At 32.2% G+C, this 18,759-nt stretch overlaps 1 protein-coding gene across 4 annotated transcripts in view; it reads right to left on the bottom strand.

Moving 5' to 3' along the window:
• The window catches only part of LOC149080065 (palmitoyltransferase ZDHHC20-B-like), a 92,066-nt gene that overhangs the window by 31,883 nt on the left and 41,424 nt on the right, over positions 1 to 18,759 (bottom strand). For 3 of the 4 annotated variants that reach the window (XR_016193526.1, XM_089239017.1, XM_089239020.1), the window contains exons 7-12: positions 17,220 to 17,340; positions 9,556 to 9,679; positions 8,002 to 8,128; positions 7,140 to 7,220; positions 1,732 to 1,773; positions 1,294 to 1,400 (exon numbers count right to left, since the gene is read on the bottom strand). Coding sequence is in view for 3 of the 4 variants with exons in the window: in XM_089239017.1 (XP_089095143.1) it covers positions 1,294 to 1,400; positions 1,732 to 1,773; positions 7,140 to 7,220; positions 8,002 to 8,128; positions 9,556 to 9,679; positions 17,220 to 17,340 (602 nt within the window). In the remaining variant the exon portion in view is untranslated. The remainder of the gene's footprint in view (positions 1 to 1,293; positions 1,401 to 1,731; positions 1,774 to 7,139; positions 7,221 to 8,001; positions 8,129 to 9,555; positions 9,680 to 17,219; positions 17,341 to 18,759) is intronic. The other variant, XM_089239019.1, reaches the window with a different exon arrangement.

Below are 18,759 nucleotides of genomic sequence, written 5' to 3'. Positions count from 1 at the left end.
TACAGTAATTTCAGTTTGAAAGGGACTAGGCTGCTCCCAGCCATATAATGTGTAACTGGTGTAATAAAATATTCCTTGAATGAACGTAGACCATTTTAACTTTAAGCTGGGGGGATTGCTGAGAAAGAACAAGTTTGACCATTTTTTTCGTAATGGTGAACATGGCATTGTCTCCCAATTGCTTATGTAAAATCATTGGAAAAGGGCAATTGAGAGCTATCAGTGTCTCAGCATTATTCACCATCAATCCCATCCCCAATTCTTCTCAATCACTGACTCATCTCTTTTTGTTCTTTTTACATTATTCATTTCTTGGAACACATCGTATGGCATGTATATTTTATTCAAGAATTAGAAATACAGTAAGTATGAAAGTACTGCTTTTTTGAATAAAACTAACATTTAAAGTATTTTTTTTTTTTAATTGTTTTTTAGATAATTTGAGTTTTCTGATAATTCAAGATGGCCTCGGTCCCTATCCACCTCGGATTATCAAGACTCTACTGTACTTAACAGCTATCAGTGGCACATGTGACAACAGCTGGTTAGCACACAAACTTCTGAATTAAAAATGTTAGATTCAAATCTGGGTTTGTGGGCAGATGTTCTTTGAAATCAGATTTAAATTGTAAGATTTGGTCTAATCAAGTCAATGTACATATAAAATCACTGGTGCATTATAATAATGAAATGCAGGTCTTTTGAAATGATCAAACTATATGCCCCTCCCTCCTCCAATATTAACCATTAGTATCAATTGTATATGGGACAAATGATCTACGAAAAAAAAGATTTCTGCCACGAGATTATCAAAATTTGGAAGGATTCTGAGTATGGTTTTATGAATAGGCCTACTTACATAAAACAGCAGCAATGTCTTAAAACTGTCAGTTTTTTCAGAAAATCTCTCTCTCAAAAAAAATGTTTTGTGTCAGTATAGTGTGTGTCAGTCTATTGAAAATTTATTTAGAAAAAAAAAAGTTACACAAAGAACAATCTGCCTTAAAATTTTGCTCGGAGGAAAAGAAATCAAAAACTTTTCAACTATACGCAAATGATTTTCTTTTACTCTAAATAGTAGGAAATAACCCTGTTAAACTAAGTTTTTAGTTTTTGCAAAAACTATGATGTTTATTTATTTTTTCAAATTCCCTCTAAAACATAATTAAGAAATTTAATTCTAAGTTGAAAGTTTTCAAACATTTGTCAAGCCACACATGATAGAAAAAAAAAAATCAAAATTTCATTCATAAAAAAGTCAGCTACTAAAAACAAATTTTGAATGCAATGAACCTTGAACATCATCGTAGACCTCATCAGCAGTCCAACACTGTTGCTGATTCAATAAGCCATCAGTGTCATCATCGAGAATGCGCTGAGGGAAAGTATTGATTTCTGAACTGCAAAAAAAAATATAAAGGTTTGAAAATGGAATTTAAAATCTGAAAAATTAAAAAATAATTTATTTACTTACTATCTAGATGTAATGATAGATTATGTTGTATACCAATGGTTCTCAATCTTTTTGAGAACAGGTCCCGGTGAATGAAATTTATACGAGTTGAGAGCCTGGCGTCTTGTTAAAGTTAACTTGTTCATAAGACAACAAGTCATCAACAAACAATTAGACCAAACTGCATGAATTGTATGTTATTTAAAAGATTAGTAATAATCAATTATTAGTTAATTAAAACTAATTAACCAATTAATAAATTCAATTAATTATCTTACAGACTTAATGGACTGATTTCTATCTTCTTTTCTGGGCTATCGCTAGCAGAGATAAAAATGTAAAAAAGACATTAGTTACTGCAGCAAACAGCAAACATTATTAGAAAACATAACTGACCCTGTATATTTTTACATAGGTTCCATAAATACAAAGCCTTCAGTCATTTTCATTGTCAAAAATTTGATGTAAAGTTTATTATGTTATTATTGAATTTGACATTTAGTTTTAGATAGGAAAAGCCTTGGCTATAGAAAGTTTTTAACTCTTCCATATGATTCTCAAGGACTGAAAGATTGGAATAATTATGCTGTATACAGCATCACGTGGTGCAACAAACCATTTAGTTATTCAATGAAGCCTAGAGAAAGGATCATGAATGAAATCCTGTGGCTTGGAAGTGCATTGCTATTCTAGTATTGTATGATTTTCTTCAGTAGAAAGCCCTGTTTAGCCAATCACGTCACTTCTTGTTTCATGATAATTTGCATTACCATAATATTGTACGATCCTGTGCTTTCCATGTTTTCATAAGGCTTCGCTATGATGACAACTGAAATTGATTGTGATAGAATGACACGCTTTATGCCATATAAAGGCTGTTCATTTTAGTTTGTGCAAGGAAAAAAAAATCAAAATTCCATGGTTAGTAGTAGTGAATGATGAAGGAATTAATACATTATGAAAGGTGAAAATTTTACGACATTTTCTACAGATAATATAAACTTTTGGTACAAAATAGCTTTAGGCAAAATTCTCTCCGCTAAATTGGTGTAGGTAGTAGTATATCAGACTATAACCCAAAGGACCAAAGTTCAAATCCAGCTTGCAAACCCTTTATATTTTTTTCTCTCCCCATCTAAAGATGATTTAAATATATTAATTTTTCTTTGCTGATGATTTAGTGCGTATGAGAAACTTTACAATATATTTTCCCAACACATAGGTATTTAAAAATATCTTTTACACCATATACAGTCAAACCTCATTAATGAGTCACTCTTGGGAGAGCAAAAATATGATTTAGTAGGCGGAGTGACTCGTTAAACGGAGTAAGCTATAGCTGTGCCAATTCCTGCCTCAGGACAATTTTGACTTCCAAACAGTGACCTGATAAGCAGAGTGACGTGTTAACTGGGTGACGCACTAACGAGGTTTGACTGTATATGCAATGTGCTGATTTCTGTTATTAAATCATCTAGATAATCACTGATACTTAAAACAATGCCCGTATTATGTATAACATTAGAATATATATCTAGCAATCAAAATACTAAATTTCAGTACTAAAATGTCTTTTAATTTGGAGTGCTGGCTTGTATATGGTGCTTAAGAAACTTTTGCAACTTATTCTTAGTGCAAAAGAAAGAATAAGTTTTACTATGATATGGTATATTTACTGGCATTTACATAATGCAATGATTTTCTAATTGAAGCTGTATCTAAACGTGCAAAACAATGCTTTGGATATATCAAGTCCTGCCAGCTCTGCTTTGATTGAAAAAAACAAAAATACTTTTAACACTGAATTTATACAACTTAAGCTAAGAAATTTTTAGGTGAGGTTAAATTAGTGAATTGACAGATGCTGAGCGAAAACTTTTAATATGGAATAAAATTTTGGGCAGATCAGAAAATTTAAAATATCGAAATATATTTTATACACAGTTATTATAATTCAAAATATAATACATTTTAATCTACCCAAAAGTAAGTGTTTTTTTATTTAATATATTTATCAGGTTCAAAAAAAACTATTTGACAACATTGACAATAAGTTTTTCACTGTATCAATACTGTGTTTCTTAGGTCAAAACCTAACCCTGATTCCTGTAAGACTGAGAAATTTTTGAAAACATGAATGTTTGTTAAGTATTTCACTCGCATGATCGATCGAGCTCGGTCTTAAAGGGATATTACACATATTTTGAATAAACAGCTCTATTTGACTTAGTAAATTGAACAAAAATAATCAATAGTTTAGATAAAATAAACCAAAAAATTATGTATTATCTGTTCTAGATTCTTTGTCGAAAATTTCAAAATTGCAAATAGGTATTTTGTTTTAATTGTTGTAATAAATTAGTGTTTAAAAATAAAGCATTGCAATATGCAAAAAGGTAAGTTGTTCATCATGTTATATACCTGTTGTGTTCAAAACAATAGCCAAAAGTATTTATTCAGGTTTTTGAGTTTATGACAGTTTAAACCAGTTTTTGATGCTTGTCATATTTTTGATGTCAAAAACCCAACCCTGTAAGAAGGTTCATCATAGAGCTTAACTGATAGTTAAGCTAGACTGAGCTTAACAGACAGTTTTGAGAAATTCTGAAAAAAGCCATTGCATGGGATAAAAAAAAATTCTTAGAATCCGATCAAAACTTCAGCTCTGGATTCCATTGGAAAAGATTTGTCATATGACCATTATAGCACGTTGGAAAATTCATAGTTGTGAGAAGTGGATCTTATTTCGCATTTGGAATTCGGAAGAGAAGTGACAATGAACCTTCTATGAATGAAGGAGGGCTTAATTATTCATCCAGGTCCACATTGTCAACTGAAAAAAGATACCAGGTCATCTGATGGTCATTATATTGTGTATGCAATACATGGACGGAGTGCTGTTTGCCGAAAAACATTAAATGCTTTCAATGTGACAAACGTGTCGATCACGTTTTCCTTCTTTTATCATGGACATTAGAAAAAAAAATTGAATTTTCTGCACACATTTTCATGTTAAAAAAATCTGTATGTATTGCGAATTTGAATTTGTGGTAGAAAATAGAAACTTTCGTGTGATAACTACTCCAGAAATGAAAAATCGTGAGAATATAGGTGACACCAGTTTCTGCTTTCACCTCTCCTTAAGTGCCAATGTTAGATTAATGGAACATCGTGGAAAACAAAGAAAAACTTTTTTTTCTTCAAATTTCAAAGTTGATTTATGTATAGACATGCAAAAGGACCTCGAATTCCAAATTTCAAAACAATAAGTGATTTTTTTTATAGTTCGGCCTTTAAACGGTTAATAAATCCCTCTTTAACAATATTTTTTAACGATATTTCGAAACTGCTACAGTGACAATCTCTCTATTTCACTCAAAATCACCTTCAATACATTTTTTAATTCTTTGCCAGTGTTTGTTTTTTCAAAGGTGTGTAACAGCATCAGTATTTTGCACGATCTACCATCCGTAAGTGTTAATGAAGTAGCAGTGAAGGTATTTTCTGTGTAATACACAAATGTCTTGGCAGGAAACTACTTTTACAAAGTGAAACAACTGAATTTTACCCTCTCTCTTATCAACTATTAACTTAGCATTTTTTGCAGAAAACAATATACTTATAAATACATTTTATCACAGTACTAATAACGCTAATTCAGAACAGATGCTAACAGCATAAATTTGATGGCACCTAAATGATAATTGTTACCTCTCAATATAATGATAACCCCTCTATAATATTTTTCTTGGTCTGCAGAATATCGTTATATCAAGGTTTCACTGTATATAATACATTTATTTTCCAGTGACAATTGTGAAATGTTAGTAAGTATGATGAGATTAGGAATGATGATGAGGTTAACAATTTTTTAGTTCACATAGAACCCTTGGTTACAAGACTGTTTTATGGAACTTAAACCAAAGTGAATATTTCGTTAACACAGATATCTATTATGCAAATCTAATAAAAATTTTACAGCTTTTGATACCATGGCCCACCTAAAAAAAAAGCTCTTGCACAACCTAGGGTTCTGAAGAACACCAGTTGGCAAACTCTGGTTTAGATCAAGGGTATCCAACCTGCAGCCTAGATCAGATTGATGCTGTCCAACAAGCACTTTCAAACTTATATAAATATTGTTCTGAAATACAGTGAAACCTCTCTATAACAATACTCAGTATAACAAAAAAAAATCTCTCTACAATAATATTTTTTCAAGTCTTGTTTGGAAATACTACTCTAATGTTAAACTACGGCCTCTCGATATAATGGTAATCCCTCTACCACAATATTTTTTTCTTGGTCCACAGAGTATCGAGAGAGAGAGATTTCACTATACTTATACTGTCTTGAGTAGATTTCAAGTATATTTTGCCACTAAACAAAAGGGGAAAAAGAGAGCTTTGCTCATTCTTTTCTCATTTTAAATCTTGGAATATTTAATTTGGCCTCAAAATGCTTTAATTAGCAATCATGTGCATTGTGAATTTGGTCCACAACAGTTTCTTCTTTTTTAATGCAACCCAGAAAACCAAAAAGATAAGATAGCTTTGTTTATTCATTTAATAAAAAAAAATACAAAACTTTTTGGGGCTAAGCTTGTGAGCTCTAAAAAACCGTTACCACCATGAAAACATGGATTAGATCAATTTTCATCAACTGGTGTGCATCCTGTTTTTCCAGAAGAATTTGAAAAATGCACAACATTAAAAGAAAAAACTAGTTTGACTAAATTGGTTTAGCTACATGTTCAACACAACTTGTCATCAAAAGAGATCATCTTGCAAAGATCATGCGATATTACACAGTTGAACATTATTTCATAGCATCTTATGAGACACAATGTATAGTAAAATATAAAATTGAATTTTCAATATATAGGGTGTTCAAAAACTGTTTAGAAAAAATTAGAGGGGGTGATAGTACCCATCTCAAGATGAACAATGTTTACAATGGCACCTATGGTTGCAATACACTCAATGTCAGAAGTGTGCAATAAATTGTCAATGTTAAAGTACCAACAGTGGTAAAAAAGATGTAATGAAATGATAAGATGCATGATCCTGATCATATCAGTGAAAGACTCGAAGGAGAAGTTCAAAGTGACCTCCAAGGGTGTCTTTTCAATGTTTAGTGAGATGTCATTGATGTCTGAATAGAGGACTTGTGCTTTTTGGATGTGTTTCCGTGAGTTTTGCTTTTCTGACACTTGGAGTGGATTGCAACCATAGGCTCCTTTGTAAATACTGTTCATCTTGATAGGCACTATCACCTCTCCAATTCTTTCTAAACAGTTTATGAACAAAGTATAATAGGCTGGATACCAAGTGGAGATGAAGATGAGTTTCAGAAAGAAAATTCACATGCCTCTGCAGGAAATTGAACCCCCTGTCCCCTTATGCAAGGGGATATATATGAATAGCGGAGAGTGACATCACACATTTCTCTCAGTTTACGAACACCCTGTACTGTAAGGGATGTCATAGATAATTTTAGCAATAAGTTTTAGTATGTCATGCAATGTGGAAATCTCTAGTCTACACCAAATTAATATTTTTTTTATTCATCAATGTTGTTTTTGAACAAGCAAAAAGAACAAATTACTTAAATTCTGAACACACTATTTTATAAACAGCCTGGTAAAATACTATCTATTAAGAAGAAAATACAAGCACGTTCAAACCTTGGCTGAGCTGTACTACCCATGGAATTATATGAGCTGCCTGCTTGCGTGCGGGTAGGAAATACAATCCCATCACCTAGGCTTTTAAAAATATATATTTTATTAAAAAGATATACCAGTACATATAAAATAATTATGGAATTTATAAAAAAAAGCTCTAGTATTGTAAGTTTCATGTTAAAAATTTCCTGATCAGTATCCACAGATATCATAGTTCATAAATTTGCAGAAATGTCTGATAAATCTGAATTTTTAAATTTTCCCCCACTCTTAATTTGTTTTAATCTACTTTTAGAATAAACTCAAATAATTTTTTTCCCATATTGACAAAAATAGTCAGTCTGTATGGGACATTTCATAGTCATAAAAAAAGATTATTTTTAATGACAAGCTACAAAAACTCATCCATCTCACTATCTTTAAAGCAATTATTCTATTTTAAGCAAATGTAGGCATCATAAGCAATCAAATAAGATTACATATTTTTTCATTTTATATTTAAAACAATTACTTAAAATTATTTGCTTTATTTATAAGAGTATGTAATATTCATAACGTTGTTCTTTAATGTCAAAGCCCAACCCAACTGTAAGCAACTCTTAATCTTTGCTTTATTTGTATATAAACCAAACATAATGTGAGTATATTTGTTATATGGTGTTTAATATGATTCCCTGGAGAAACTTTTATATATTTTTAGCTTGTAAAGTGTTTCATAGTATTGTAAATGTGGTGGTGAACCAGCGTATTCAAATAAAAACAAAAAGGATATAACGAATGCATGCAGGACTAGGAAACAAATCAGTACACCATAAAATTTTGAAAAATGTTGAAATGTACTCCTCACGCAAAAAAGATTTACCTAGAATATACTGGAAGAAACCATTTTATCTTGTTTTCACCAAAAACTTCAATGAAATTTGAACTCATACCCATGCTAAAACCATCTTTGTCAGGGCCAGTTCTGAATATTGGGTGTCGAAATGATTCTGTAAAATATGAATCGGTTATTAAAAGAAATACTCGAAAAAGGTAAAAAAATGTCACATTCAGCCAATAAAATCAATAGTTCAGGGAGAATGATGATCTGGAGGAGAGTTGTCTCTAAACAGCTTAGGTGATCATATCGACTCTGCTTCTGTCTACAGCAAATGCAATAGGATGTTTAGAGCTGAAATTTGCTACAAAATAGCAGAAGCTTTTTAGCCCAGAATAATCATTCTACCTAGCTGCAGATTGTGTAAGTCAATATTCTTCCATCGAAAATAATATAGTCCATTCAAATGAAATATAATAAAAATAAAAAGTAACATATTTAACTTATTTATCAATATTTAGATCCCCCAGTTGTTACTGTAGGGGATCACAAGAAATAATTAAAATTAGTGAAAATATCCATTTACTTTGTCTGAAAAGAATGGTAACTGATCAACACAAATTTGTGTAAATCATGTTTCGCCACTCAACTTTCTTGTCTTAGACATTCTAGCAGCATAACATAAATATATGAATTTTTTAACATATTTTTTATGCCAGAACAAAGCAAATTTAATGAATCTTAATTCTGAATCAAAAAAAATCTTCTAAATCAATCAATCAAATCTAAACAGTCACAAGAAAACCAGATATTTACCACAAATGTCCGATTTGCATAATTTTACTGTTCCTCGCTTTTTTAAAATTTCAAATTACATCAATATTGTAAAATAATCTATTGTTTGAGTTTTTTGTGGCTCTCTTATATTGCAACCGTATTTCACAAACATAAAAGAACACTCAATTTAATGGACCTTGATTCTATGAAATCAAAATTGAATGAACGAAATATATGTCATGGCTATATATATTTTTACTCATTAATAGAATCTTAGATAGGTGTTATTTAGATCTTAATGGATGTATTATATATACATAACATATATATTTCTAAAATGTTAACGGCTGTAACATGGCTGCAATGCAAATAGTAATTTAATGAGTTCATACAAGAAGTTAATTTTTTGAAGTAGCAATAACTCTGTATATATATTCATTTAAAATCATAATGATTCAGAAGACACAAAATGATTTCAAGGTGCTGCAAAACTTGCATAATCCAGCATAATCAACAATTGCTTGTTGTTGATAAGGATTACTGTCTTTTACATTTTGTTCACTTGCCATAATACATTATGTTTTGTGCCCATTCAGTATCCTGTGATGTGGCAAAGAACATTTTTATTTATCCTAAATAGTGAACATAGAGTTTGTGCTTAATAAACATGTGGAATATCTATTAAATATATTTTTCTTGTTAATGAAAAAATAAATACAAAGAAATGGCAAAACTGTTTGTTGTCAAAATTATATTTACTGAAAGTCTACAAGTGTAAAAATTAAAATGCATGAAAATTAAGTTATGAATTAAGTTACATACCAAGAGTAGATCTGTTCACAGAAACCAGATAGCAATGATAAACAAACAAGGAAACCAAACTAATAGCAAACATCACAGATACAAAAAATAAAAATAATATATGAAATCTGCCAAGCCCATCATTCTGGAAAGAATGGAAAAGAAAAATTTATGATAATTTAACCAACTTGAAGCAATATCAAACTTGAATCAAACAATATTCATCTGAAACATAAAACCAATCTTGGATAATATGTACTTAGTAGAGCTTAAACATTTATTTTGATTTCCCAGGTTGAATGCCTTATTGGTTTAATACAGGGTGCATAGCAAACAGTGAGTATGGCATTTTTATGGTGAATCGTTGATCCTAGAGGTATACTTTCTATTAGAAAAAGTTCCCAAATAACATGTAGTACTAAGATTTGTCATTCATGTTTCAAGGGGTTGTATAATTATTTAAATAAAAACTAACTTTCTATAGAGTCTATGTGTGCCCCAAAACCCAATTAGTTGTTTCCCTGTCTCCCCTGATGCCAACAAAAGAAATTCCATGTTTCTAAGTGCAATATTCACTGATATTAAGAAGACACCAACGAATAAGGCAAATACACGAAAATAAAAAGTCCTAATGCATTTCAACACCAATGGGTGCCGTCTTGAGAGGAAAATATAACCACTAGTCACGCTGACAGAGTTTCCCACTTGGGGTGAATACCAAATCTTAACGCTCGGTTGCTCAGTGGAAGAAGTACGTCTGTTCACTTCAAACGTCGTGGTCAGAATGAAGCCGTGAGCCTGCGTGAGATACTAATGCAGTGCCCTGATTGGACACTTGCGGAATAGTGTTATCCGATTGGTCGATTCGAATTTTCTTATAATTCCCACTCCAAATGAATTTAAGCCATGGTGTTGCGATCGGGGGTGTAGATTTATTATCGTTAACAAGTGTATTTTTGAAGGCCCAAATATATGTGCCTTCGTAGAAATCTAAATAAACTGTGGACTTGACTTTGTGAAAAACTCTCACTTCTTGAAATTTGAATCTATGGCCTTCTTGCCAGCAGTGATTTAAGTCAAGCATTAGTATCTCACGCAGGCTCACAGCTTCATTCTGACCATGACGTTTGAAATGAACAGACGTACTTCTTCCGCTGAGCAACCGAGCGCTAAGATTTGGTATTCAACCCAAGTGGGAAACTCGGTCAGTGTGACTAGTGGATAAATTTTCGTCTGAAGACGGCACCCACTGGTGTTGAAATGCATTAGGACTTTTTATTTTCGTGTATTTGCCTTATTCGTTGGTGTCTTCTTAATATTCTTGGGCAAAGTTAATCAACTCTTTTATTCACTGATGTATTCAAATTCGGAAAACAGGAAATTTGAGAAAAAACAGTGTTAAATGCTGGTAAAAGAGTTTTTCCGCATTTAAAGCTGTTTTTTTTTTTGTCTCAAATTCACTCCATTCTTCAAATTTGAATATCTCAATGAATACTGCACTTAGAAATATAGAATTTTTTTGTTGGCATAAAGAGAGACAGGGCAGCAACTTTCTAATTGGGTTTTCGGCACACAGGGACTGTATAAAAAGTTAATTTTCTTATTTTAATCACTGTACAACCGCTTGAAACATGAATGATGTATCCGAGTACTACACTTTATTTGGAAACTTTTTCTAATTTGTACTACACTTTATTTGGAAACTTTTTTTAATTTGTACTACACTTTATTTGGAAACTTTTTCTAATTTGTACTACACTTTATTTGGAAACTTTTTCTAATTTTAAATATACCTCTCTCAAAACAACGGTTTGCCATTAAAATGCTATACCCACTGTTTGACACGAACCCCGTATATTTGATTTGGTTAATATCAGGGCTTGATAAATCAAAAAAAAATTTTAGGTGCCAGCCAAATTTCTTTGGAGCGGAGCATGAAGTTTTGCTTTAAAAAAAGGTCTTAATGTTTTTTTTAACTTTTCCGATGTTAAAAGATGTAGCATAATGAAATCAGAAAATTTTGTGTAGCCCTTAGACTCCAATTTAGCATCGACATTTAGAAAATTTCAGGCATCAATAAAAATTTTCTAGTCGCCATGGTGACCTGACACCTGGGATTACTTCACAGCCCTGGTTAATATAAAGAAAACTAATAAGAATAATGTCTCATTTTGGTTTTTATTGGTTTTATTTTTTCTCTTTAAATCTTTGACTACTGATAGTACTTTGAAGTATCACTTTATTATAACTCTGTAATATCTTACACATGTTGTACGGTGTTGATATTTTTAAGTATAAAGGCAGTATAACTACTTTATAATTACCATATGACAGCACAAGAGGGAGACAAGTTTTTAAATATGTTAATAAAATTCAGTTAGATAATTTGCTCCTGTAAAATTGTTTAATGCAACAACTGTTAATTTTAATAATGCACTTCACAAAGTGTTCCTAACAAATGTATAAAACAAATCATGACTGTTTTTGTGATAAAACAAATACAGTAGAACATCGATTATCTGAACACATTGGGACCGAAGGGTGTTCGAAAAAGTGAAAAATTCTGAAAATCAATTTCGAAACTAATTTGATAACGCAAAGGAATAATTGAAATTCAGCAACAAAAACCTTGAAATAATTAAATTTAACCGACTTATTCTGAAAAGCAAAAGAAAAAAAAACAGTGTATCACAAAAGAAAAAATGGTAAAGGAAAAATTATATGGTAAAACAAGTATGTGCATGGTAAATAACGGCATCAAACCATTAAAAAAAATGAATCTATCTTTAATTGCTTAAACTTGCTCATACAACATTTTGCAGTCTTATCCCATAATAGTTTCAACATAAAAAATTGAATTGGGTCAGCATTAGGCCGCAATTCTAACGAGACATTTTGTGAGACGCTGTTCTACCTCAATGGGCATTATCACATCTGCCATTGGTTCATCGTCATCACTTTCACAGTCATCCTGATCAATTTGATCATTCACTTTCATAATTATTTCTCAGTCATCCAAAAAATGATATCCCAGATCGTTAATATCAATTTTCAACCACTGAGGCAAATCGTTTTCATGACAGGACTGGAATACAGGGAGTTCTTCAAGCATATCTAAGCATTTTGATTGTCTTCAGTGCTTGCATTAACCATGAAAAAATGCGGGCATAACTTCCTAAAAAGAACTCCATGAGACTTTAGTCCATCTGCTGTTTTCAAACTGGCTGCAAATTTTTTTATTTTATTGCAATTTTTTTTAAGAATCACTGATGGTTGCCACACCTAGTCAGTATTCAGCTGCAAGTTTCCACCACACTCGCTTTCAATCATTTCACAATTTCCACTTTTTTTTCTATGTTTAAAACAATGAGTTTTTGTTTTTTGCCATTCTGCACTTGAAAAAGACGAATTGACACTACTAAAGCTAAAGAAAGATTGAAAACATTTGTTTTTAAGCAAGCTAGGAAAGATACTCCCCCCCCCCTTCCGACAAAACTGTGATAAGAACTGTTTTGTTGTCAAGAAGACCCTCGCTTCCCTTTCATTAAGGTACATCCACAGGATTAAGATGAATTCGTAGACGAGAAAAAAGATGGCGGTTAAATCTGCTCCTATTCACGAGTTTGTTTGCTTGTTAATTGTTTATAACTACACACACTGTACCCAGATCCGCCATTGTTTACATCTATAGCTCACAGCTACAGTATGTAGAATTGTTTGGAAGTGGATTATTGTACAATAGAACGAAGCTATTGAGTTGGGAGATGACAAGATTCAAGTTTCAAGAAAATACCAACTGTATTAAGCATCACTGACTATAGAAAACTGAAAATGAGTTAGGTTGAAAAGGTGTTCGATTGACTGAGTTGTTTGGAAAATTGATGTTCGGATAATTGATGTTCACAATACCAATACCGTTACCACAAAATACCGATTCAATATATTTGAATTGGTATTTTTTAAAATTTTTATTGTAAGCATATAATACTGATGGTACTTTAAAAGAACCAAGTTAATTAATCTTTTGTGCTAATTAACAATTAATTATTTTTGTTTTTAGAACTAAAATGACCAACCAAACATTTATATAATTATTTCATTTTTTCTCATAATGTGTTAGAATTTACTACACCCCCGGGGTGTAGTATGCTTGTCAAAGCAGGCAATTGAAAATGTATTATAATTAATTCCTGGTCCATCCTATCCATCCCGTTGAAAATTTTTAACACTTTGATCATATCCCCCGACATACACATTCACCGAATGTAAAAATATTTAAGAAATCGAGTCTTTCTTCATAGCTCAAGCCTTGTGTGCCAACAAGAGCACACGTAGCTCTTCTCTGCACCCCTCTAGTTTTTGTCCCGCAGTAGGTATGGTCCCCAAAACCTTATGGCATACTGTAGTGCTGGACAAACCAAGTCTCGTAAAAGCAGAAGAATGACTTTAGAAGAACACTAAGAGACTTTTTTTGAAAATGAAACTGAGCATTCTATTTGATTTTTTGACCACTGTTCAGAAAACCAAAGCTACTCATCAATGGGAATACCCAAATCAGTGACCCTAGTTGCATTTGGGATAGTGATACCATTCAACTCGCAAATGAAACGTGGATTGTTCGAACCAAAATGAGTGACCATTCACTTGTCAATGCTAAACGTCATGTTCCATTCATTTGCCCATGCTACAATCCTGTTCAAGTTCGTCTGGAGCAACTCCCTATCACTTTGATTCCAGACTACCTCCCATTAGCTTCACATCATCTGCAGATTTGCTAACAATTCCATCAATACCCTCATCGAGTTTATTGATAAAAAAAGTGAAAAAATTATGTGGCCAAGGACATTTCCTTGAGGGACTCTACTTGTGACGCCTGTCCTCAATCAGGGAATTCCACATTCACCATAACCTGTTGTGATCTATCTCTTAACCACAATTCTATTCAATTCAGCAAGTTGCCCCCAATCCCAATCTCATGCATAAATGCTTCAAGAGTTTACCATGTTGGACCTCTTCGAATGCCTTCTGGAAATCAAGGTAAACAACATCTACATTTTTGCCCTTACTCAAAGCCTTAGTCACGTGATCATAGAAGCAAAGGAGGTTAGTTACACATGACTCCCTCTCCTGAACCCATGCTGATTTTCCTATAATACATTATTCTCATCTATTCACTTTACTAATTGCCTTTTGGTAATAATTTACAAAATTTTTGAAAGGGATCTCATCAAACTCACTGGACGATAATTGGATGCAGCTTCTCTACTACACTTTTTAAATATTGGAACCATATTAACCAGCTCCCAATCCGTTGGGATGGTACCTTCAGCAACACTACTGCTGTAAATCTGTGCGACTGGCTCCAACAATTCATTAGCACATTTCCTGAGGACTCTAGGATAGATATCATCTGGTCCTGGTGCTTTGCTTGCACATACATTTTTTAGAAGATTTAGGACTTCCAAATCTTCCACTTGAATATCGTTGAAGATTTAATAACCCCATGCAACACCCCCATACATTGAATATAATTTTCTCTATTGAAAACTCTGTCGGTCCAAAGCTATTACAGTTTCTAAAAATATCTTTATTTCTCAAGCTCCTGGCATTTATTAGCACACATTTTAATTTGCCTGTAATTTTAGTGTCAATCAAGAAGCCATCCAAGTCAAAGGTGGGTAATTCCTCATCTATACTGTTATTATTACCATTAACTAACCCACATACGTGGTCTGGGACTAAAAAAACCTGACCTAAGCCTATTGTTAACCTCCCAGACCCCTCTAATAAAGGGTTAACTTAGTGAAATGCATTACACAGCTCCCACCCCTACTGCATAAAGCTATCAAAAAAATAGAATCTTGGTTTATGTTTAAGAAACTGGAGAAAAGACAGAAATATAACTTTTCTCTGTTATTTTGATTTACAAATCTGCAAATAATGATTAGAATGAAAAAAATGAATATCGAGAAGTCACCAACAAATAAGGCAAATACATGAAAAGTACACAATGTCCTAATGCATTTCAACACACAATGGGCGTCGTCTTCAGAGGAAAAAATATTTAACTACTTAGCATGACTGAGAATCCCACTTGGATTGGATACCAAATCTAGTCAGTGTGATTAAGTTGTTAAATATTTTTTCCTCTGAAGACAACACCCATTGTGTGTCGAAATGTATTAGGAGTTTGTGTATTTTTTATGTATTTCCCTTATTCATTGGTGACTTCTTAATATTCTTGGGCAAAAAGGTGATCTACTCTTTCAAAAAAATGAATGTATACAGGGTGATTCAAAGATCAACGTACAAACTTTTAGGGGAGGTAGGAAACACAAAAACAAAACAGAATCACATAGGAATGTATGACAGGAGACCTGAATCTGATCAGGTGAAGGATAAACAAAGATGAAGAAATAAGCCAATAAGGGGTGGGAAAACTCTTTATTTAGTGATACTTTACATGAGGACAGCATGTGTATACTTAAAGTTTCATGATAAGTGATCAAAGTTCTGATCATCCACAGTTTTGCATGCTTCACAATGGTGATGCATTGATTGTCAAACCCTTTCAAAAATACCTGGCATTTCACAGACATTTGCAGCTGCGATAGAGATTCTTGCGACGTGGATGGTAAGAACTTTGAGCACTTGTTGTGAAACTTGAAGTGTACACGTACTGTCCTCTCATGTAAACTATCGCTAAATAGAGTGTTTTTCCACCCATTATTGTCTTGTCATTTCTGCATCGTTGCTTATCCTTCAGCTGATCAGGTTGGAGTTTCCAGTCATACATTCTTATGCGATTCTGTTTTGTTTTTTCTATCTCCCCTAAAAGTTTGTATGTTGAGTTTTCAATCACCCTGTCGGGTGAATCATAAGTGGGGGAAGGAAAAATTTTTCATATTTTTTATTTGTAAGGTCATTTTTGATATAACCAGTGGTGGGATTCAGCTGGTTTGCAATGATTTGGTAGAACAGATACATAATTTTTCACTGAGTTTAGCAAACTGGTTATTAAAATGACATCTGTATAATCAGGGTTTCTTTCTAAAGTGGGTACCTGAGCAACCACTTAATGTATGTGCAAGTACAACCAATTTAACAACTGGTTTGCTGGCTGTAAAATTATTTGAATCCCAAAATCCAATATCACAACTCAATGAAAGGGCACTAGTGTGCATTTTCTCCATATTGCTGTTAACGCAATATTACACAAAAAATACGCAAGTGATTAAAATTAAAAAAAAAAGAAAAAAGTTATAGTTACAAATACTGTTGAGGATGTTATTAGTTTAGCATTCACCGAATGGCAACAGTGTAGAGAATTGGAATGTGTCATTAGGAGTTGCAGAATGATAATGCCGCAGCAAATGGCAATCACAGGCAGACAGTTTTGTTGTTTACTCTTTCTTGTATTATTTTTATTAAAGCTTAATTAAATTAGGTTCTTGTTTGGGATCGATGTATTACATATTATTAAACAAATATTATTATGTGTCTGGGAAAAAAAATTCAGGTTTTATTAGCATATAAATTTAGAGTCGTTCATTTTGTAATTGGTTTTGATTTAACAGTTATTATTAAGTAAAAAGCAATGCAGGTCAAGAATTTCAAGAACATTCACAAAATTTATTTTGTGAATGTTCATGAAATTCTTATTATTTATAAAAGAAATAACTTACAGTCCAGAACGTGACAAAGTATTGGGCAGAAGTAGCAGCAATAAACAAGCAATACAACAGTGCATATCCAAGGAAGAGGATGAAGAACTTATAGTTTGTGAAGGACACACAATTATTAACCCTATATAGAAATATAAAGTGAAAAACACTCAATAAATAAAAATACTTTAATTGAAACAGATGAAAATTGAATTGTATCAGATGGAAACCGTGGCATAGTATGCAGTTAGACTTCTATAAGTATATTCCAGATAAAAGGATAAAATCGGTTAAAATCAATAATTTTTTCGAGACCCATATTATTTTTGGACATGAACCAGTGCTACATGTATGTAACACCCTTATTTTTTTATATGAGACCAGCAGCACAAATAGGCTTATACAAGATGTTATATTAAATAATTGAATTTTTGCACGAAATTGTGTCATAAACAGATTGGAACAATATTCATATTGGGCAGGGTTGGCAGGTTTTTCAGTTTTTGACGGTTTAAAATGTCATGTCAAAAACCTCAAACACTGTTTTTCAATACAAAAATTTCCATTGAAAATACTCACACTGATTGCATGTAATGTTTAAAATCACTATGTTATACAAAGAATAAATACTTAATATGATTGTAAAATAATTTTCTGCTCTCGACAGAATTATTTTGGACAATATATGTGAATTTTTTCCGGTAAAATATGCAATTTGAATAGAGCATAACATAAAAGCTGAAGGAAAAACTATGAAACTATCTGATATCCTTCAATTCAAGATGATTCTCGACTTTCCAAAATTTCTTCAACTGCTTATATATGTGTATCGATATAAACCATCTGCTGCACTATTTTCATAACAGATAGGTGTTTAAAAAGTCTTTTACACAACATATGTAATGTGGATTTCTGTTATTAAATTATGTAGATAACCACCCAAACTTATAACCTTTGTGTGCAATAACATCAGAATATAACTAGCAATCAAAGTACATACTAAATTGTAGGACTAAAATGTCTTTTAATATGACAATGCTGATTGCATATGATGCTTAAGAAACTCCTGTAACTTATTCTTAGTGCAAAACTAAAAATGACTAAGTTTGACTAGAATATGGTACATTTACTAACATTCATAATGCTATGGTTTGATCATTTTTGTCGCACCCTGGTCATTTTCTGCACACGAGAGCTAATTAGACTGAGACCTACAATTTATTGCTGATTCGGAACGGCAGGCTTGTTTTTATACTCATAGAGAGGTTGGTGCACTATAATGCTAGGTTTTCCTAATTGAAGTTATATACTTATATGTACAAAACAATGCTTTGTGTATCAAGTCCTGCCAGCTCTGCTTTGATTGAAAATACTCTTTAAAACTTTGAATTTATACAACCTAAGCTAAAATAAATTTACATGAGAATAAATGACTTCAATTAGTATATTAACAGATGCCACACAAGAATTTTTAATAAGGAATAAAATTTTGGGCAGATCAGAAAGTTTAAAATATCAAAATAGATATTTTATACTCAGTAATTACATAATTAAGAACATA

This window comes from Pholcus phalangioides, unplaced genomic scaffold (assembly GCF_987345545.1).
Source record: "Pholcus phalangioides strain wild (caught in Gottingen) unplaced genomic scaffold, Ppha-v1.0 ptg000011l_1, whole genome shotgun sequence".
Taxonomy (NCBI): domain Eukaryota; kingdom Metazoa; phylum Arthropoda; class Arachnida; order Araneae; family Pholcidae; genus Pholcus; species Pholcus phalangioides.
This window is presented reverse-complemented; position numbering and strand designations above follow the sequence as displayed.